The sequence below is a fragment of the Somniosus microcephalus genome, chromosome 13 (assembly GCF_052327205.1).
Source record: "Somniosus microcephalus isolate GS21.2 chromosome 13, FLI_Smic_1.0, whole genome shotgun sequence".
Classification (NCBI taxonomy): domain Eukaryota; kingdom Metazoa; phylum Chordata; class Chondrichthyes; order Squaliformes; family Somniosidae; genus Somniosus; species Somniosus microcephalus.
The window spans coordinates 42,577,452-42,600,127 of record NC_140999.1 but is presented as its reverse complement, the minus strand read 5'-3'; the positions used below and the strand labels follow the sequence as shown (position 1 = coordinate 42,600,127).

The following is a 22,676-nucleotide window of genomic DNA, read 5'->3' as shown; positions in this document are numbered from 1 at the left end:
AATGATGGTCTAGCTCAAAGTATATTTAGTGTACTTTGTAAACATACATTATACTCTATTTACTAAATATGGTGGTGAAATATAATAACAGGACACCAGTACTGCACTGGCTTTAATTTGCAAATTAAAATAAATTAACTGAGTGATTCAGTGGGCGAGACACTGACCTTTAACTTCTGTGACCCGAGTTCAAATCCAATCTAGACTGATCCGATGGAAGTCTTCTCCCTCTGTCTCTGAGGTCACATTTTAAATGCAATTAGCCAGTCTCAACCCAGTGCCAAGTGGATGTGAGTCTATAGCTCAACACTGCCCCTAATTTGGCACTAAACTGCCACTCGCTGAGAGAGATCACAGGATGGTAGGTGTGTGAAATTAATAATGTTGCTGGCACATTATGGGATGATGGAGCTTTACTCTGCATCTAACCCATACTGTACCTATCCTAGAAGTGCTTGATCAGGCAGTGTAGAGGGTGCTTTACTCTGTATCTAACCCATACTGTACCTATCCTAGGAGTGCTCGATCAGACAGTTTAGAGGGTGCTTTACTCTGTATCTAGCCCATACTGTACCTATCCTAGGAGTGCTCGATCAGACAGTGTAGAGGGAGTTTTACTCTGTATCTAGCCTATACTGTACCTATCCTAGGAGTGCTCGATCAGAAAGTGTAGAGGGAGCTTTACTCTGTATCTAGCCCATGCTTTACCTGATCTGGAAGTGTTTGATGCTGACAAAATGTGGAAAAAGTGTTCCATTTTCCTATATTGTTACCCTTCACCTTAATAAACACTAAATTCACCCAGAAATTTTTGGGGAAAAGTCAATTTTCTAGCTTGGATCTTTTCTATATTAGTTAACCAGGATTCCAACAGTGTGCTTGACAGTTGGATGTAATGTTTGTAGAGGAGGAATAGAGACTGAGATTGATAGATCTTTGTTAGGTAGGGACATGGAAGCAAGATCACATAAATGGAGTTAAGATACAGATCAGCTGTGATCTAATTGAATGGCGGAACAGGCTCGAGGGGCTGAATGGCCTACTCCTGTTCCCATGTATGTGATAATTTTGGCGTGGTACTATTTATCTGTATTGGCAATTAGGGAGAAGTGGTGAAATGATTGTTCATTTGATAAAGTTATCCTTGGATCCAATACCTAAACATAAGTACATAAGAAATAGGAGCAGGAGTAGACCATACAGTCCTTTGGGCCTGCTCCGCCATTCAATAAGATAATGGGTGATCTTCAACCTCAACTTCACTGTCCTGCCCGATCCCCATATCCCTTGAGTCCAAGAATCTAGCGATCTTAGCCTTGAATATGCAATGACTGAGCATTCTCAGTCCTCTGGGGTAGAGAATTATAAAGGTTCACAGCCCATTGAGTAAAGAAATTTCTCCTCGTCTCAGTCCTAAATGGCTGACCCCTTATCCTGAGACTATGCCCCCTAGTTCTAGACTCTCCAGCCAGGGGAAACAGCCTCTCAGCATCTACCCTGTCAAGCCCACTCAGAATCATACATATTTCAATGAGATCACCTCTCATTCTTCTAAACTCCAGAGAGTGTAGGCCCACTCTACTCAATCTCTCCTCATAGGACAACCCTCTCATCCCAGGAATAAATCTAGTGAACCTTCATTGCACCCCCTCCAAGGCAAGTATATCCTTCCTCGGGATTGGAGACCAAAACTGAGCAGAGTTCTCCAGGTGTGGTCTTGCCAAAGCCCTGTACATTTGCAGCAAGACTTCCTTACTCTTGTACTCCAGCCCCCTTGCAATAAAGGCAAACATACCATTTGCCCTCCTAATTGCTTGCTGTACCTGCATGCTAACTTTCTGTTTTTCGTACACAAGGACGCCCAAATCCCTCTGAACAGCAACCTTTAATAGTTTGTCACCATTTAAAAAATATTATGTTTTTCTATTCTTCCTACCGAAGTGAATAACAAGTACGTAATGATGTTGTGCATTACTGGCAGTTTCCCTGATGGCCCAGTTGCTAAACCCAATGAATAACTGAGCAATACAGATCAGAAGATGCCAAGTTCAATTCTCGCCTTCGATGCATCTTTTATAGCTCCTGTGTAGATGCTATTTTGTGCGCACTGAAAGTTTAAAAAAAGAAAAATCCTCTCTGCATATTACTTTGAGTAGCCGGATGAAATATCTATCTTGAGCGTATAGTACACTGGCCAATAGGTTGGGGTAAAAATGACAGGTATCTGTTTAAAAAGCAAAATACTGCGGATGTTGGAAATATGAAATAAAAACAGAAAAGGCTGGAAAACACTCAACAGGTCAGGCAGCGTCTGAGGAGGGCGAACCAGAGTCAGCGTTTCAGGTCAGTGACCTTTCACCAGAACTGAACAGCCGGGTCGTGAATGAGAGCGGGAATAGTGGTGACAAACTTGGAGCTTTGAGGGAGAAAAGAACATTTTAAGGAATCCAGTTCTTTGAGAAACCAAAATTACAGCAAGGCCCAAAGTGGGGGACACCAAGGTTGGAAGGACTAGGAGGGAAGACATGGTAAATCAGAAATAGTGGTTAATGACACCAAGCTTGGCTTTTAAAAGCATGTAGATTGTATGAGGAATAGAAGAGGTAAGACATGTCACGGTAGAGAGGGAGAGGAAGGCTAGGCAGCGAGTTCCTGCAGGATTGTAAATGTGGGGCTGATGTGCTCTCAGTTCATATGGGAAAATAGCCATTTGGGGGAGGTGCCAGATTGTTCCTTCTAACCCCACCCCCTGCATGAACGTATACTCCAGCACGGAGTCGGCATTTCAGGCAAGAAAGGTTAAAAATAAATAATAGATTTAAAAAGCTTAGCTGTGAGCGTTACAGGTCATTCACACCATCTGTTCTAAAGACAGACTGGTTCCAGTTACATGTGCCTTGTAATTTTGGGGCTGGTGAGCTCCACCTTTTGCCTTGGGTCCCTGGCTGACGAGGAGCCAAACTTCAGCGCCTCCCTGTTATATAAAAACAAGTTTTTCCTGGTAATGCACCTGTTGTGACAGTAGACGAAAGAGAATGATGCATTTACTGGGGCTCTGCCTTGGTATAGATTACCAAGTTATTTTTAACAGTAGTTAGACAGTTGGGTGAACAGGACAATACTCGGTAGAGAAAGCTAGACAGGCATAAAACAAGAGGCATCGTTCATTATAAGTAGCTGATTATCTACCCTCCATCCATAGGGAATCTAGAGATGCAAGAACATGAGAATATTTAGGGTCAAGGAAAGGGTAAGGCTCAATAAACCAGTCATAGCTCAGGTCCACCTACCAGCCTGCTCTCCGGAACACTTGATCCCACTTACCTACAACCCTACCTACCAACCTTCTCACCACACCATACACCTCAATCCCACCTACCAACCTTCTCGCACACCATACACCTCAACCCTACCTACCAACCTTCTCGCACACCATACACCACAACCCTACCTACTAACCTTCTCATCGCACCATACACCTCAACCCCACCTACCAACCTTCTCGCACACCATACACCTCAACCCTAACTACCAACCTTCTCTCACACCATACACCACAACCCTACCTACCAACCTTCTCACACACCATACACCTCAACCTCACCTACCAACCTTCTCGCCATACAGTATCCAACAACCCCACCTACCAATCTTCTTGTCATACCACTTAACCATCCATTTGTATTGTGAAGTTATTGGACTAAACCTGGTAATTTCCCCCTCCCTGTGTGAGGGCACAGAGGTGAATTATAGCACCCATTTTGTCCTCCTGAGACCAGTTAACACAACACAATTGGGGGTTCGAACTTGGGGGCCTTCTGGTCTGTGTGGCTTTGTTGTACACTCGATGTATGAATCCCAGGGATGTTTCCACCTGATGTATCCACAGTTCTATCGCCCATTGGGTAAAATTCTTCCGCTTGACTTTTCTTCTTGCTCCTATCCTCCTAACTTGTGTATCTGTTACTTGAACCCTTTGCCAAAATGCACTGGTCCCAGGAGATACATTCTTGTCAATGAGACTGTCTACACATCATCGGCAACAGCTTATATATTTATATATTGGGCTTTTCCAATAACAAAATGCCCCAAGCTGCTTTACAAGAGGAGGGGGGCATACTGTGCAAGACCTAGAGGACAAGTCAGGAGTGTGGGTCGACAGCGAGTTCAAAGATTAGATTTTGGGGAGGTTTTTGAAAGAGGGGAGAGAGATTGCAAGGAGGAGGGATTTGTGAAGAGAGAGTTCCAGGGTGTAGGGGCGTGGTGACAAGTCTTTGCCATCAGTAGTAGAGGAAAGGGTGATGCACATTAGGACCACAGAGTAAGAACAACAACAGGTACATGTGGGATGTAGGACTGGAAAGAGTTGCAGAGATAGATTGGAGATGTCGGCACCATTCCACTTACCAACCTACTGCAGACACACAGTGATTGGGAGTTGTGGTAGATGTCAGGCTGATTGCAGCTTGAGGATGCAGTGATGCAGCCTGTTGTGTGTCTGTGTCCAGGATATAATTTAATTTGCATCTGGGGCATTAGCAGCACTGTTAGAGCAGTTCAGAAGACAGCAAGTCACGAATGTGCATCAGCAGCAACTCTCTGCCCACGGCTGTTTCTAAGAACACTTACACTAGTGCCAGGGGCATTGCCCAGTGGCTCGGTGGGTGAATGCACTGCCTGGCATGGTACTGAGCCTTAGACTAGGAAGGCGTGGATTCAAATCTCCGTCTGTGCTGATTGGCCACTGTGCACCTGGGCTAGGGATGGTTGCGAGAGGGGGTGGGAATCCTAATCACTGACCCCTACTGGAATGTACACATGTGGATATTGGCTGAGGGCAGGGTCAGGCTTGACTGGGTGGAATAGAGCCTGTAATTGAATAGCACTGACCCAACAGCTGAGGTTCCTGGCTTTGACCCCTCTCGAAGACCGTGGACAGGCTCAACCCAATCCGCACAGGGCACGTGCGAGGTGGCCACCTGGTCCACAAGTGGAAGATGAGGGATGACCGGAAGTGCGACTGTGGCCGTGAGTCCCAGACCATGGAACACATCACATCAACCTGCCCACTAAGACCTGTTGCGGGAGGCACCTCATTTCTCCACTCGGCATCTCGGGAGGCCATCGAATGGACAGCCAAACTAGACACCCCGTTATAAGCTTTTCTCATGATATGAAAGTAGTAGTATTGAATACCCTGCTGACAATGACTTGGGCAGTTGGGTGAGGGAGCTCCTGGCGCTCGTGCGCCTCCTGACCCAGGAAAAGTCAGTGCCAGCAGGAGAGGAAATTGAGGATAGGGATGGAAGGTAGGAAATATTATGGAGCGTTCAGCTCTCACCACAGGCCTACTGGTGTGAAGCATAGCTGCCTTGAGTGTGTGTGTGCATATGGCCCTGTGTTGTTTTAAGACAGGGGTGTCTGTGCTTTTGTCTTTGTGGGTTGTGTGGCTGAATGCCATAAAACCTTAGGTTCACTCTAAACTTGAAATCCATGTTGCATTAATCGGCATTACGTTGCTCATACTAACAGCTCTTGAGGTTATGATTTGGGATTGATCCACCAATGAGGCAACCTTGCTGAGACAGCTGTTTCCAAACCTTGGAGGCCCATAAAACTTAAACGGGACAAACCAATGAATAAGCAATAGAAGAATAAATCGAACTGAATTGTCTGCGCTTCAAGGGTCAAGTTCCTAGGACCCATGGGCAGCAGTTTAGGCACCACTGCCTGATGGAATGTCATGCCAGTGTACACCGGTCATGTTGTTTTATTTCCCCTCCCCGCGTCAAATTTAAATAAGGAGCTGGAAAAGACTTGTAAAAAGCTTGATTTGTACGTAATTCATGAATTAGGGATATGCCGAAATAAAGATATTTGTGTATTTGTACTGCCTTGTTACAGATGCTATCCTTCAGCAGAGAGTTTGAACTAAGGCTTTGTCTGCCTGATTCAGTGGGTCACATGGATGTTAAAGATCCCATGACACTATTTGAAGAAGAGTGGAGAGTTGTCCTGGAGTCCTGGCCACCATTAACACACCCAAAAACAACCCCAGATTAACTGGTCATTTATCTCCTTACTATTTATGGGATCTTGCAAATGAGCTGCCTCGTTTTCCCACGTTGCAACAGTTACTGCACTTCAAAGTAACTCATTGTGTGTGAAGAACCTTGAGAAGTTTGAGCGCGAGGAGAAGGTGTTCTCTCAATGAACAGCTTTCTTTCAACTTTCATCTGTGTGCCACAGGTAGGAGCCCCTGAGAGTTAAACGCTGGGGGCTCATTATTTCCATCCAGGATTGACAAACCAAAGTGCCTACCTCCTCCCTCTAACATGTGTGCTATTAGCCTCAGATCCACTGCTGGCTAAGTGGCCATTCCTACCTTTCCCGTTTGTTCTGCTGCTGCTCATTCCTGTTCTTGCAGTAACAGAGAGGGTGATGGGGAATGGGTCGGTGTATGTTTTAACTTTTCCTACTGTTCGAATTGACAAATATCACAGTATTTATTTAAAAGGACAATATACTGTGGGGATAAGTGCAGAGAGTTGCAGCCTATCTCGAGATCGGTGCCACCAAGCTTGCTGTTTTAGACAGAGTTCCGTGTTGTCCAGTCCTCTTCAGAGCAGCAGACACTTTCAAGTGGCAGAGGGAGTTAGGTCGCGAAACAGCACGAGTTGTCTTGGACATCTGTGCCTTTAGGGCTGTGTTACTCACGAACCTTTTTGTCAAAGGTCACAATCCCCAGCTTGTATGTGGGTCACTCTCGAGAATACTGCAACACACTGCATCGCAGAGTGATGGGACTCCCCCAACATCACCCCACGATGTCACCCTGGGCACTTCCCCACGGGGAGAGGTGAAAAAATGTTACGGGACTGATAGTTCCATTGGAAATTTGTGTCTCAAAGGGCCCCTTCACTTGCTCTGGAGATGCCACTTCCTAACAGCACTCCAGTTTCTCACTGCGGAGTATGTGGGGAAGGGCAGCGCTGAATCCCAGTTTTAGCCACACGGCCCAGGTGGTCAGGCTGTGAGCGGAGGCTCAGAGACGCGTGGTGCAGCAGGTCTGGTACCTTGTTATGAGCATCGCTTATCCAGCAGCCGCTGTATTTTGCTTTTGTATTATCGCTTATCTAAAGTCTGTCTAGGACATGATTCGTGGATCTGTTTTTTTTTTTAAAATTGCTGTCTGAGGAGATTTGCAATGTTTGGGAATTTTTGCTGTGTGTCCAGTCTTCTGAAATGGAGGAGCCTGTAACTAGAGTAATTAACAGAATAACAGGCTGAGGGAGGGAGGAGAGCTTATTTGCTGAAGGTTACCTCAGATCTGTAGTTACACCTATACTGCAGTCCTTTAATTTTGTGTATTTTTAGCTGAGCAAGCAAGTATTGCCCCTTAAATGTGCGTGCTAGTAGTTATGTACTACCTTTAAATAGTCAGTAGAGTGGAAATGGAAACTACTGCAATTTGTTTTTTGATTTTATCTCATTTTCTGTTCCCTCCTCTTGCTGGGGTGTGGTTCCAGTGTTTCAGTCTACTCTGGTTTCCCGTCCAAGTGACCATTCTTCATATATCAGCCTAGATTGTGATTATCGGCAGACTATTCTACTGAGAGAGCATCACGGCTCACACAATCGCTCTCTGGCTCTCTCTCACACTTACTTTCTAGCCGGAGTCAATGGATAATGATCAGGACTGGGAACCCTGGATGTCTCTCTTTCTCCACCCGCCCTCCCTAACCCAAGGACACTGAGGCCAATTGTAGTGTCCCTGTAGACATCCCAGCTGGGGCCAGCAACTTCAGTACAGACCAAGGAGGGTATTTTGAAAGCGTGGGGTGTCCAGGTATTTGGGCAAGCAAGTTACCATTTGCAATTGATCCGTGCACGCTTTTATAAAGGACGTACATGCACACAATGCCAGGGCTGCAGAACCCATACAGAATCCCCTTTTTCATCCAATATTCTTGGAAATTAAGATGTATTTGGTGTTGCTCATGCACGCCTTTGACACTATGATATCATTTAACAGGGAATTGGATAAATCTTTGAAAAGGTCAAATATAATAGGATGAGGGCAGGGAAATGGGAACAGAGTAGATAGTTCCAGTTGAAGAGCTAGAATTGGTACAGACACAATGGGCCGAATGGCATCCTCCTGCGCTGTAATTAATGACTCTCTACACACGTGCAGGTGTGTATTAGAGTTGGTAAGAAGCTGAACCGGGAGTGCTCACTGCTAGTAACCGAATGTGCTCATTGGGTCAGCTCCTTTGGAGCCGTTGTTGCTGAACGTCTCGGCTACTTTACTCATTCTGTTCAAACGTTGCTAGCTTTTTGAGCCTTATTTCAAATTCTTAAACTATTTTTATCAGGGTGTTTTGGGGGGATGCTTTCCCTTTTTTACTTTTCCATATTTTTATCCCCATTCTTAGTTTCCCTGACTCCTGCCGCTGAGAGGTTGCTGACCGGCTCCCAGGACATTGGCCGTTTCCCAGCCGGCACCGGAGACCACTCTGGCTGGGCTATATTCCGATTATTATTTTTCTCTTTCCGTCCGCCCTTCTCCTGAGAGAAGCCTCACAACCACGCTCCTCCCCCATATTTAAAAATTGAATTTTCCAAAAGGTTGCTTGGGACGTGCCAACTTGTAAGAGGTTTTTCCACGTTATTGCTGATTGTGCTGCTAAGATGCTTAAAGATTTAACGCTACTTTAAGCAGTCTGGGAAATTAGAGTGGGAGAAAGAGATTTCTGGCCATAATTAAGGTCACATGAATTTGAGCTCCGTTGCGGTGCCTGCCACAGCCTAATAGCCTGCCAACACTCACTGTGAAGCCTCAAACATGAAGAATTGCCACTTGAGTGAGGTACCAGTGGGCGATTGCAATTTATGGAACTGTACAAAGGCCAAAGTCAGAGAAAATTAGGCTGGGGTGGAGATCATTAGGGACTGGTCAGCATGATGATGGAGTGTTATTTTATAGTTTGTGGAAATTATAATAAATGTGAGTTTTGTGCTTTGCTGCTAGGTCAGTGGATGTTAAATATCTTCAACACCCTCAGTGGCGGTGAAGGCATTGCTGAGTAGAGCACCCAGCCTACAGGCCAGGATGGTCCCAGTTTCAATCCCCAGTTGGCCCCACATGAGGCCAATTAGCTCATTAAAGCTCAACCCTCTATTGTTCCCATCTTTGTATCCAACCGTTTTTTGTACGTCCCCTGTATGTTCACCTCTCCTGCCATGCCGAGCAGATACATTCCAAGCATTAATCACTCTTTCAGTTAAAGAGCACTGCATTGTTAAAAGTTTGGTGTTTGTAACACTAGTGATCCTTAAGCATTACTAATTGCTCCATGGATGTGATGCCACAGACTAATCAAATTCCAACATAGGTCCATGCTAACTGATGCAAGAACCAGCTCTTGTGTGACATTATTGACCAATCGGATCCTGTCCAAACGCACAAACCACCCTTTATTTTATTATAGGTTTCTGTTTTTAACTTATTGTAATTATTTTTAATGTTCTTTCCTTTAAGCATTTATTTCCTCCTACACAACTGGGTTTTGACCAACTCTGCCTCTCTGTTCTGTCGGACCTGAGCCTCCCCTTTGATCTGGCAACATGTCAGTCTCGGTCTCTCTTCCGGACGACCCCAACCCTAATTTGGCATCCCTGCCCTGTCCAATCCAAGTTTTGTGACCAACCCATGTGTGATTATTAACTTATGTGTGTCCGTGCTTTAAACCCTTGCTCCCTCCCAGTGGTCGAGTCTCTGCCCCCCTAATTCCCGGCGGCACGGTGGCATAGTGGTTAGCACTGTTGCCTCACAGCGCCAGGGACCCGGGTTCAAATCCGGCCTTGGGTGACTGTCTGTGTGGAGTTTGCACATTCTCCCCATGTTTGCGTGGGTTTCCTCCCACAGTCCAAAGATGTGCGGGTTAGGTTGATTGGCCATGATTTAAAAAAAAAAAAAAAAAAAAATTGGCCCTTAGTGTTAGGGGGGATTAAATACGTGGGATTACGGGGATAGGGCTTGGGTGGGATGGCTGTCGGTGTAGGGACCGGGTGCTAGGGTTTGGATGATCAGTCATGATCTCGTTGAATGGTGGAGCAGGCTCGAAGGGCCGAATGGCCTACTCCTGCTCCTAGTTTCTATGTTTCCCTCCTTTTGTACCCAGAGAGAAACGAGATTGTTTCTATGGAAGTCACAGGGACTGAGCCCCCGAGTCTGTCTCCAGGTCTCCACAGGAGCTGAGGGGAAAGATATGTAGAGAGAAAGTGGAAAGAAAATGCATGAGAGGCATAGAGAAAGAGTGAAGGACATCTGGGAGAGAGGGTCAAGGAACAAGGGGAGGGAATAGGTCAGAAAAAGAGTCACAGATACAGAGACAATGACAAAAGTGTTTGAGAGCCATACAGAGATAGACAAAAAGAATTAGTGCAATATGACCAGGAACAAAAGCAACAATGTGCATTAATATGGTGGCTTTAACGTAGTAAAACATCCCAAGGCGTTTCACAGGAAAGATAGGTACAGAAAGTGAAGGACAATTTATTTTTGTCTGTTACTAATTTACATTTATTTTTCAATAATTTAAATTTGTCCTCTGCACTTTACATACCTTGTTTATGCTGCCGTAGTATTCTGGCGATACTTTATTCATTCTATTTAATATTTTATATCCCTCTGGGAGGACCCCTCAAAACCACCGCCTTGTTGCATAGTAGGGCTTGAGCTTCTCCAGTCTTTCCTCATTTAATTTACACTGGGATCAGTCTTGTTGCTCTTTGCACCCTCTGCTGTACATGTATGTACTTTTTGGTAGCATGGCGACCAGATCAGAACAGTATTTTCCAATGATTTATCTTTCTCGGGATGTGGACAATGCTGGTCAATTTGCCCTGAGAAGATGGTAGTGGACTTTCTCCAATTGCAGGGGATACAGCGCAGATTCACCATCATGACACTGGAGCTTAAAGGGTAACATTATGAGGACAGGGTGCATAAACTTGGTTTGTATCCCCTTGAGTTTAGAAGCATTTCTTCACACAAAAGCTCTTGGAAATCTGGAGCTTTCTCCCCGAAAAGACTGAATGCTGGTTCAACTTAAATTTTTCAGGAACAGAGTCCTGTTTACAGTTAGCGTGATCTAAAATCATTCAGTGTGTTACTGCCATCATCCACTGTGCCCAGTTCTACAATCTAACCTTTTTTCTTTCTTGCGACCATAAATAAACCCTAAAATGAAAAGCTTGAGCCACCAGATGGCCTGGTTCATCAGTGTGCCACCCACTGAGCCACACAAGGAAAGCTTCAAATTCAATCCCTGGTCTGTGCTCAACTAAGTTACTTCAGCTGGGGTGGCTTTGTGAGGGTGGAGGACGGGTGGGTGTTGGGTGGGGGGATGGCTACAGTTGACTTCAACATCTGAGTTAAGGAAGAGGAAAAAATCAGGCTGGGTTCCTGCTCCAGATCACTATTTGGTAACTGCGAGTGAGGAAAAGATCAGGCAATACAAAAAAAATTTTTATTCAGGGGAGAAGAAGGTGGGTGGAATAAGTTTTCTCTCATTTCTTGTGAAAATGAGCTGCAGATGTTGAACAATCTTTTGGCAGTTCCTACATGTCGGTGCCAGAGAGAAAGAAATCGTTGGAGGCCGCTGTACGAAATGCGAGTTTCCCCTTTTAGGAAAACAAAGGGCTGCTTTAAGATGAATAGACTCCCAGTCTTTTAATTTTTCTGCTGTGCAAAGTAAAGCTGATTGTGACCAATGATTAACTCTATTTCATGGGGAGGGAAAAGTTCAGACAAGTTGTGAATGGTGTTACATTACACTGAGTAACTGAGACTGTACAATTAAACCAATTTTTGGTGCGTATTTTTCCCATTGCCTCCTAAAAATGTTTGTTTCGGAGAAGTGTAACACCGTCAGCTCATTGCTGCAGTTAGCTATTCGTTGTGTGTAAGTGCTCAGTAATCTCATTGCCTGTCTGTGTATTGGATAGGAGCAGCTAACATTTGGTACAGGACTCGCTAAAGATCTCGAGGGTTCTCAAAAATGAGACAGGAGTGGGAGCTTTGGAGGAAAAGTTATGGACTAATTGGTTTTACAATCGTACTTGTAGCTTTTCATATCTCGCTGTTTTGTCTATACTACCATGGCGAGTGCTCTTGAACTTTCCTTTTTCCAGATACCCTGTATTGCACACTGCATCCTTGCTATGTTGAAACCGAGACTCATTGCACCATCTGCTGCGCTCATTTATTTCCAGGACCTCGAAGCTTGGCCCTCCTCACGTCCTTCGGTCTTCCCTTCTCCCTGCACTCTACAGGCTTCTGAAAATCAAGCGCTGTGGCCCCTGAGCCTTGGCAATCTGGCCTTCAATGCCCAGGCAGTCGTAGTTGCACTTATTTATTTCTTGCTGGTTTGAACTTTGTGGGCCTGGAGGTTTGGAAAGGGCTATTCTTCATGTCATTGGCAGGTAAATCCTAAATCAGAATACCCCAAATCTGCTAGTATCAGCTACTTCAGATATATAAATTTATAGAAATAGAAGCTTAGCCTCACAGGTCCTTGGGCTCCAAGGTATGCAGCTAAGTGTCCCACAAAGACCATAAGCTTGGCTACCCCTGACCTAACTACTACTACTTGGTTTATCTTGTCTTCTGTCTTAATCTTTTCAACCTTGGTGGTGTGCTGCTCTATGGGCCTTGGACTATCGCCTAGATTTCTCAAAATAAAAATCTCTCAAGGGGTGGGGCTAATTCATGGTTTTTCCAGCAACTATTACTAGTTCCTTTAAACCGTCAGACTTATTTGAGAAGTGTGTGCCAATGCCTTGATAAAGATTTAAAATGTATGTTATTATGTGACTCATGTCTACTGCGTATGGATTAAAAAGAAGTCTGTGTATGCTATCTGACGTGTCAACATGTTATGTTCCTGATCTTTATATAAAGATCTGAACAAAAGTTGCCTTTAATTTCCATGTTTTGTTTTGAGTAACATCCATGGCTCTTAATCTCCCTCCAGTACCTCACACAAGCGCCAACACATAGTGGGTGCCCGCAGACTATGTGAATGTGAAGCATCTCAGTGGACTTCGAGCTTGTCCTTGTCCACTGCCCATATATGTGCACTGCCCAACAGGGGTCACTGGGAGTGGAAATGCCGGCTAATTTTAAACCGTTTTTACCTCCCTAACCCATGGGCATTGAGGCCAGTTGTAGCGCCCCTTATTGTCACCCTGGCTGAGGTTAGCTAACTCGGCACAGATCGGGGATGGAACCTGGGACCATGTTATTCAGCACCACACCGAGTGGTGCACTTGCCTGCGGTATTATTGGGAAGCGGAGAGCTGACTCTCTGAGGGGAATTTTAACCAACCCGCCTGGTGGGAATGGGCTGAGTGCGAAGTTAAAATGGCTGTACAAAGACTTACCACCCTCTTCCTGCTGAATTCACGGCTGCTGACATCATAACTGGACCCTTTCTTTGGCTTAACAACAGAAAATGCTGGAAATACTCAGCAGGCCAGGCTAGGAATGCCCGCAGTATTTTGCAATCCCTTTCTTTGGCTGTCTGACTCAGGCAGGATCCTCATTAATAGATGCAGATTAGAGTCTTATGGTGCCATTAGGACCCCCATTGCATTTTAACAGCCTACTGAGTCCGTGCCTGCCGGATGCACCCCACTCAGTAAAATCTGGCAGGGGAGAAGGGGAGGCCCTATAGGGTAAGTCAGAAACTTTATTTAGTGGGACCAGGAGACGCAGGACTGCTCCTCCAGGTCCACAAGGAAAGTCTGGGCCTCTGTTGCCCGGGCGACCCCAATCACCCGCAATGGCATAAGCCAATGATTTGCAAGCAATAATAACCTGCTACTTGTGCCTTTTTTAAATCGTCCCTGCACCAATCGAAACACAGCTCCACGTTAACAGCGAAACATTACAGCCCTCTTCCAGACCCCAGAAATAATATCACGGGAGATCAGCTAGTTGGTACAAAGCAGGAAATGCCAAAACCAGCCACGTGCCAGCAAGAACGAAGAACCACGGAGGGTGGGCAAGAGAGAAAAGAACAAAGAGTTAGAGAAACTGTAGAATTGGATTCCACGATTAAACAAGGTTCCCAAAATCTGCCCAGGGTCTCCTCCCTCTCCTAGGTTTTGGTAGCTTTTCATTTCCTGTTCTTTCTAGTGGGAGTGAAACAGTTCAATTGCTGTGCCAGCGTTGCCTCCCTTGATCAATGGGGCAGGTTGGTCCAGCTCAGTGGCCAACCAGAAGCTGATCTGATGGTGCAAGAGCAGATCTTTACCAACCAGGTAGTTCAGATGAGCTCATTTTGCAGTTTCCCCCCCCCCCCCACCCCAAAATCATGGTAGCCAACCATTTCTTAAATGATTGCAAAGCTTCTGCTTCCTGCTGCTTTACCCAGAAGTTCATTCCACGTGACGTTATATTGAACATGTTTGACATCAGCCCTGAGATTCCCTCTGACTATTTGACCCTCCCCTTCCAGAATACAATCTGACTGTATTCCCATCACACTATTTATTTAGCTGTTTCTTAATTGAGTCCAGTGCCATGGGCCCAACCACCTATCCTGCTAACTTATTCTAGCTATGACAATACAAAAGCAAAATACTGCGGATGCTGGAAATCTGAAATAAAAACAGAAAATGCTGGAAATACTCAGCAGGTCAGGCAGCATCTGTGGAGAGAGAAACAGAGTTAACATTTCAGACGAAGGGTCATCGACCTGAAACGTTAACTCTTTCTCTCTCCACAGATGCTGCCTGACCTGCTGAGTATTTCCAGCATTTTCTGTTTTTATAACTTATTCGAGCTGTTGGTCACTTGCATTTTGGGATTTTTAACCATTTTTCCCCACAGAGAAGATTTGGAAAGCAAAGAGTTGCTTATAATGTTGAGTTGTAAAATGTATAATGTATTCAGACAAAGTTTATAAAAAAAAAAAAAAAAAAAAATGTTTGGTACGATAGGTAGCTAAGATGCTAATAAACTAGCTTTGGACATGGTGGGAATGTGGAGTTGAGGTCGAGGATCAGCCATGATCTTATTGAATGGCGGAGCAGGCTCGAGCGGCCATCTGGCCTATTCCTGCTCCTATTTCTTGTGTTCTTCTGTTCTTTGATGTTGTTTCTATAGATTTTAAATAAGCAATTCATTAGCCTGTCTCAGCAATTGTAAAAACACTTTAGATCTATTGTGGAAAGTTTTTGATTTCTTTTCTGGCTGTGAGCAGTAAGAATTAAAACTGTGAGAGACAGACACGATATTTTTGTTTGAAACAGGATGCGGTGAGGCAGTCAGACAGCAAAAGGCTGTGACAGGATAGAGGAGTTAGAAAGTTAGTTTAAGTCAAGCAAGACAACCTACTGATATAGTTATGCATAGAGTGTTACAGGCTCATGGAATAGGTGGGTCAGTCAGTCAGTCAGTGGCAGCTTGGATAAGGAATTGGCTTAAGGACAGAAAACAGCAAGTGTTTTTCAGACTGGAGGATGGTACAGTGGTGTTCCCCAAGGGTCAGTGCTGGGGCCACTGCTTTTTTTGATATATATAAATGACCTGGATACTGGAATACAGAGTAGAATTTCTAAATTTGCCGATAACACCAAACTTGGGGGTGTGGCAAACAGTGACTGCAGAAGGACATAGAAAGGGTGGCAGATGGAATTTAATAGAGAAGTATGAGGTGATGCATTTTGGCAGAAGGAACAGGGAGAGGCAATATACACTTAATGGCACAGTTTTAAAGAGTGTGCAGGGTCAGAGGGACCTGGGAGTTAATGTGCATAGGTCCCTGAAGGTGGCAGAACATATTGGCCCAGAAATTCGGCTCTCCCCGGGTGAGTACGCACGGGGTACTCGCCCGTAGGCCGAATGGAATTGCCGGTTTCCTGCATGCGCGGGAAACCGGCACTTCCGATCCTCTGAACGAAGGGGTTCAGAGGTCGAACGCGCGCGCAGGGGAGGCTGCGCGTGCGCTTTGAACTTAGTTTTTTTTTTCAAGGTTTTCCCGGGAGGGTAAGCCTACAGGATTTACACATTAAAAAGCAGGCGTAAGGCCTGCTTTTTGCAAGGTAAGTGGTCAATTAATTAAAATTAAAACATTTTTTCCACAGGTTTATTATTTTTAAATGCTTTAAAGCAAGGTAAGTTTATTTTTAGCCCTGTTATAATGTAAAATTATTTTTTTCAGAAATTTAAATTATTGTTTAAAATAGTTATTTAATGTAATTTATAGTTTATTTAAAAAGTGATGTTTTTAAAAAAAAAAAATAAAAAAAAAATTATTTGAAGGTTTACTGCTATTTTGGGCCTGTAGTATTTATAAGTTTTGACAGGTCTACCTGTCAATCTTATGAATGGGCTTTTCCCTCCTCCGATTGGCTGCCCATGGCTCATGTGATCCCAGGGGACGCATCGCACTAACTGCGCCCCGGGATACGCAAGCACAGCACGCCGGCAGCTGGGCCAGGCCCCGGTGCGGAATTCCACGGGGCTCTACAGCTCAACTGCCGGCGCGCAAGGTAAGTGCAGGTCGGGGGCTTACACCCACGGGAAGCCCCCAACCCAAAATTCTGGGCCATTGAGAGAGTGGTTAGCAAAGCATATGGGATCTTGGGTTTCATAAATAGAGGTATTGAGTACAAAAGTAGAGAGGTTATGCTGACCCTTTATAAAGAGCTGGTTAGGCCACAACTGAAGTATTGCGCCCAGTTCTGGTCACCACACTTTAGGAAGGATGTAAAGGCACTTGAGAGGGTGCAGAGGAGATTTACCAGAATGGTTCTGGGGATGGGGGATCTTAGCTACAAGGACTGGTTGGAGAAGCTGGATTTGTTTTCATTAGAGCAAAGAAGGTTGAGGGGTGATTTGATAGAGGTGTACAAGATTATGATGGGTTAGGATAGGCTCGACGGGGAAAGTCTGTTCCCACTAGTTGATGGTACAAGGATTAGGGGACACAGATTTAAGGTTTTGGGAAAGAGATACGGGGGGAGGTGAAGGAAAAACTTTTTTACGCAGCGAGTGGTGAGGACCTGGAATTTGCTGCCAATGGAAGTGGTGGAAGCGGAGACACTCAATGTTTTCAAGGGGAGACTGGACAGGCACTTGAGGGAAATAAACTTGCAGGGCTATGGGGATAGAGCGGGGGAATGGGACTGACTGGATTGCTCTACAGAGAGCCGCACGGACTTGATAGGCTGAATGGCCTCCTTTTGTGCCGTTATGACTATGTTTGTAGTATTACACAAAAACAAGTTGGACCAGTTGAACTGAGTGAATCTGATCACAACTACTGCTCTGAATGTTTGTTTTGCTGTGAAATAAAGTAGCTTAACAATTTGTTTCAAATCTTGTTTTTGCTCAATCTGCTGGCGGAGACTTTGAACAAGTACATGCGTGAAAGACATGAATATCAGGCTCGGGTCACGAGTGTACGATTTCTACACTCCTGGGTTGTGCTATCATACAAGTAAATCGAGAGTATTGTGGTCTCCATAAGAGTAAGATGCTCAGACCACTCACAGGACTGACTGAAGCCACTGAACCCTGAATTGTCCTCTGCATAAAGAAATGCCCCTGTAATAAACTTACCCTTCATAACTGTGACCCTGTGCTACCCTGGTGCATCTGAAAGTATTGTCCTGGTTTTTTCCGCCTTCCATCTAGCGCCTCGGATGAATTTGCAAACTCTTTTCCCAGAGGGGGACCTGGTGAATACTGAGGTTTCTATCTGGCCCTCCCGGCCCTCCCGGCACTCCAGTGTCGGTAGCTATCTTACTATTAACTGTTTCTAAAAACATTTTAAACTCAAACTTTTCTCTTGTCCTGACTTTAAGCTTGAAACTGGAGCAACTCCAGCACTGCTCCCTTTTGTGTCCAAAACCTGCTTTATTTATAGTACTGTCAAAATGTGACCTTGGAACCAGCTTACAGTTAACCAACTCATCCTCAGTTCCTTTCCTGACCCACGTAGGCCTCGCCCTCCTGCTAGTATACGGCTGCCTGTGGCAGCTCATCAATTCCCATTTTGCAGCAGTGCTCAGATTAAGTCAACATCCTCCCTTTACTTCTTATACTGTTTTTCCACCAATTTTCTCTCCTGCCTTGAGGATCCAGACTTGAGCTGGGCTCTAGTTCCTCAGGTCCTGACTCATGTTGGGCTCTGGTTCCCCAGGTCCTGACTCGTGTTGGGCTCTGGTTCCCCAGGTCCTGACTCGTGTTGGGCTCTAGTTCCCCAGGTCCTGACTCGTGTTGGGCTCTGGTTCCCCAGGTCCTGACTAGTGTTGGGCTCTAGTTCCCCAGGTCCTGACTAGTGTTGGGCTCTAGTTCCCCAGGTCCTGACTAGTGTTGGGCTCTAGTTCCTCAGGTCCTGACTCGTGTTGGGCTCTAGTTCCCAGGTCCTGACTCCTGTTGCCGTTTCGTTCCCTGCTCTGAGCTTCAGGACTGCTTCGAACGCACTGACTGGGGCATGTTTGCCCATAATGACATCGAGGAATACGCATCCACAGTGCTATTCTACATCAACAGCTGCGTCGAGGTCGTCACGACCCATAAAAATATCAGGACATACCCCAACCAGAAACCCTGGATGAACGGAGAGGTCCGCTCGCTGTTGAAAGCACGCGACGCAGCATTTAAATCTGGCGACGCGGCGGCTTACAGTGCAGCTAGGACCAACCTAAAAAAGGGTATCCGGACTGCCAAAAGGAAACAGACACTGCGGATAGAGGATCACTTCCGCAACAACTCGGACCCCCGGCGCATGTGGCAAGGCATCCAGTCCATCACTGACTACAAGGGCAAAAACATCAGTCCCCCAGTTAGCGATGCCTCCCTTCCGGAGGAGCTTAACAACTTCTATGCTCGCTTCGACAGGGACAACATGGAGCCGGCTACCAAAGCCTTGCCACCCCCGGAAGACCAGGTGCTCACTCTGTCGACCTCCGACGTAAGGGGTGTTCTACGCGGAGTGAACACACGAAAGGCTGCTGGACCGGATAGCATCCCTGGATGGGTACTCAAGGAATGTGCTGATCAGCTGGCTGATGTCTTCACCGCCATCTTCAATCTGTCATTGGCCCAGGCAGTAGTCCCTACATGCTTCAAGACCGCTACCATTATTCCTGTGCCAAAACAAACGGCTGTGACGTGCCTGAACGACTATCGACCTGTCGCACTCACACCCATCATAATGAAGTGTTGAGAGAGACTGGTCTTAGCCCACATCAAAGCCAGTGTTCCTGCCTCCCTTGACCAACACCAGTTTGCCTATCGTGCAAACCGATCAACGGAGGATGCAATCACAACTGCTCTACACTCGGCACTGAATCACCTAGATGGTAAGGAGACCTGCATCAGAATGCTGTTTATAGACTACAGCTCAGCATTCAACACTATCGTCCCCAACAAGCTGGCCTCCAAACTCTTGGCCTGAACACTTCCCTCTGCAACTGGACCCTGGACTTCCTAACAAACAGACCCCAGTCTGTCAAATTAGGTAACCACACCACCTCCCCCCCCCCCCCCTCCCCCCCCCCCCCCCCCACCCCCCTGCTGACCCTGAACACGGGGGCCCCACAAGGATGTGTGCTGAGCCCCCTCCTCTACTCCCTCTTCACCCACGACTGTGTGGCTGTTAATGGTTCCAACACCATCATCAAGTTTGCGGATGACACCACGGTAGTAGGCCAGAACACCAACAACGATGAGTCAGCCTACAGGGAGGAGGTCCAGCATCTCGTGAAGTGGTGCGCCGATAACAACCTGGCCCTTAACACCAAGAAAACAAAAGAAAACATTGTGGACTTCAGGAAGTCCAAAGGCGGAAGTCACACCCCCATCCACATCAATGGGGCTGTGGTGGAAAGGGTGGACAGCTTTAAGTTCCTCGGAGTCCACATCACGGAAGACCTCTCCTGGTCCCTCAACACCACTTCTCTGGTGAAGAAGGCCCAGCAGCGCCTATATTTCCTAAGGAGGCTGAAGGGATGTAACCTGTCACCCCTGATCCTCTCTAACTTTTACCGCTGCACTATAGAGAGCATCCTGACAAACTGTATCACAGTATTGTATGGCAGCTGTAGCTACCATGACCGGAAAGCCCTGCAGCGGGTAGTCAAAACTGCCCAACGCATTACCGGCACCCGGCTACCGACCATAGAGCACATATACCAGAAACGCTGTCTACGGAGGTCACGGTCCATCATCAAAGACCCTACCCATCCCAGCCACAGTCTGTTCACCCTCCTGCCATCTGGGAGACGCTACAGATGCATTCGCACCCGTACGACCAGATTTAGGAACAGCTTCTTTCCCAGGGCTGTCATCCTACTGAACTCCACAAATAAACTCTAAAGCCTGCACATCTGCCAATGCACTTTATTATGGTCATATTTATGTTAATATACTACAAGCCAAATGTATGTTGAATGTTTAAATGTCTTAATCCAAATGTACACTCCCGGGAGCCGCAAGCCTACATTTCGTTGTACTGCACTTGTGCACTAACAATGACAATAAAAGTTGATTTGATTTGATTTGAGCTGCCCTTTGGTATCTTTCCAATGAATATCCTTCATGTGAGCCAAGATGGTAAGCATGGCAGGCAATTCCTGGAATAGTGAGTATTGGTGTTTTTAGAATGGCGGGGGCCACTACAGTGTGGCCTCGATGCCCCCAGGTTAGGGAGGAGAAAACTCAGCAGAGGTTCTTGATCCTGATCACTATCCAGAGACCCCTTCCAGATATTGCTAGTGCGTTGACATGAGGTGAGCACAGGATTGGGCTCAGTTGCAGTGCTGTTCACCGTTGAATAGCCTGCCAACACTCAAGATTTAGACTGATGCATAGCGAATGACCACTTGGATGAGGTACCAGAGGGCAGCAGTGGAACCATATCCCATTACGAATCGATGCCCATGAAACCATTTCCTTGAAATAATCAGCATTTACAGAACTGTAACTCAGCAAGGGTTAGATCCCAGGGATCTGTCCCCCAGCAAAGGTCTGTACCCTCTGGGAGGAGGGAGAAAATTGGGCTGGGCGGGAAATAAATGTTGATTTTCAGGGAGACCATGGGGGAGAAATTCAGTATCACCCCGTTTGGGGCGCGATTATCGGCCGGGCGCAAAATTTAGCGCCTGGCGCTAATTATTGGCTCCGACTGCAAACTTGGCTTTTATCGCCCCTGGAGGTGATTGGAGCGTTAAATCAGGTGCTACACACCTGTCTTAAGGCGCAAAGGCCGAGGAGCAAGGCGCTAACTCAGAGCGCTAGCGAAGCTCATGTAATGTCAGTCAACGATGGAACACAGACTTTCTGTAGCTGGCCAGTTCTTAAAGGGGATTGGATCGATCTTGCTCTCCATCCACACCCTGTTCATTGCAGCCTTGAATCTAGGCCTGGAGAGACCTGTACATCAAATCTGTTGGAAAGAACAATGGAGAGGCCCAGGAAATAGCTCAGAGTGCAGCCCCCATAGTCTCTTCTAAATCGATACAGGTTCTTTTTTATTTGATCTTCCTTGCAAAGTGCTGCTCAGTACCCAAAACTCCTCAACACATCTTTGAATATCTCCTGCAGTCTCTCCCTCTCACTCCGAATGCGTGGTGAAAAAATTTCACTGACAAAAAAAGGCAGGAAGCGGCCACCTTTAAATGGCGCTCCCCCAGTCCCTTCCTGACTGCAAAACGCTCCCCTCAACCTGTTGTTGCTAGCGGCAGGCGGTAAGACAGGGGGCGCCACTCGGGGTGCTACCAGGGCATTGCACGCTCGACTGATGTCGCGATCTGCGGGCGCAGGAGATTGTGGTGGCAGTGTTTAGTGTCGCCACAAAATGTCTAGTCAATTTCATGAGCGGCGCAAACATCGCCGCGCACAGGCGTTAGTTGCTTTGTGCCACATTAGAACCCTCTTAAGGCGCTAACGGGAGGCTCAAACCAACCGAATTCCCCCCCCCCCCCCCCCCTCCCCATGTTTTGTAGTGAGTAGCCTGATGTATTGTGTTGGTACAAGTCAGGTCTTGAACTAAATGAACTTGATAGTTTTACGTTCTTTGTCTCTGTTCCAGCACAGGTTACCTCTGCTACCTAACGCACAATAATAAGGACCAACATGAGCTTCTGGATACAGCTTGGGCTTCTGCTCTGGAAGAATTTCACCTATCGGAAAAGACAAACTGTGAGTTACAGATTTATTAAGCCGATGTGGTCCTTGTCTTTTGTCTGATTTGCTATCTTCAGTGCTCCCAGTTTGTAGTACTGGAGGTCACTGCAGAGTGGCTCTTTAAGGGACACTGTCGCAATGGAAAAAGTGTTTCACAAAATGGTTTTCCTTCCTTAACCCATTGCCTCCTGAGGTCGCTAACAGTTCTGTAGGCTCTGTCAGCTCTCTGGTTTTTCACTAAATTAGCCATTCTTCACATGGAGCCTGGACAGTGTTGACCGACTACTCAATCATGGTGGCTTCATAACCAAGTTCAATCCTGTACTCGCCTGTTTTCCACTCAAGTACTTCTCTGACGTCACCTGAATAAGGATCATTTGTTCGAACACGGGCTGATTTTTTTTCCTTCCCTAGCCCAGGGGCAGTGAGACCAATTGAGACTCGTGACTGAAATCTGCTAACT

At 46.2% G+C, this 22,676-nt stretch overlaps 1 protein-coding gene across 6 annotated transcripts in view; it reads left to right on the top strand.

The window, feature by feature from the left end:
* LOC147108271 (phospholipid-transporting ATPase ABCA1-like) overlaps positions 1–22,676 on the top strand; it is a 177,662-nt gene that overhangs the window by 1,476 nt on the left and 153,510 nt on the right. For 4 of the 6 annotated variants that reach the window (XM_086004831.1, XM_086004826.1, XM_086004829.1 and 1 more), the window contains one exon: positions 22,119–22,228. In XM_086004831.1, the coding sequence (XP_085860957.1) occupies positions 22,163–22,228 (66 nt within the window). In that variant the 5' untranslated portion in view covers positions 22,119–22,162. The remainder of the gene's footprint in view (positions 1–22,118; positions 22,229–22,676) is intronic. The other 2 variants (XM_086004827.1, XM_086004830.1) reach the window with 1 other exon arrangement.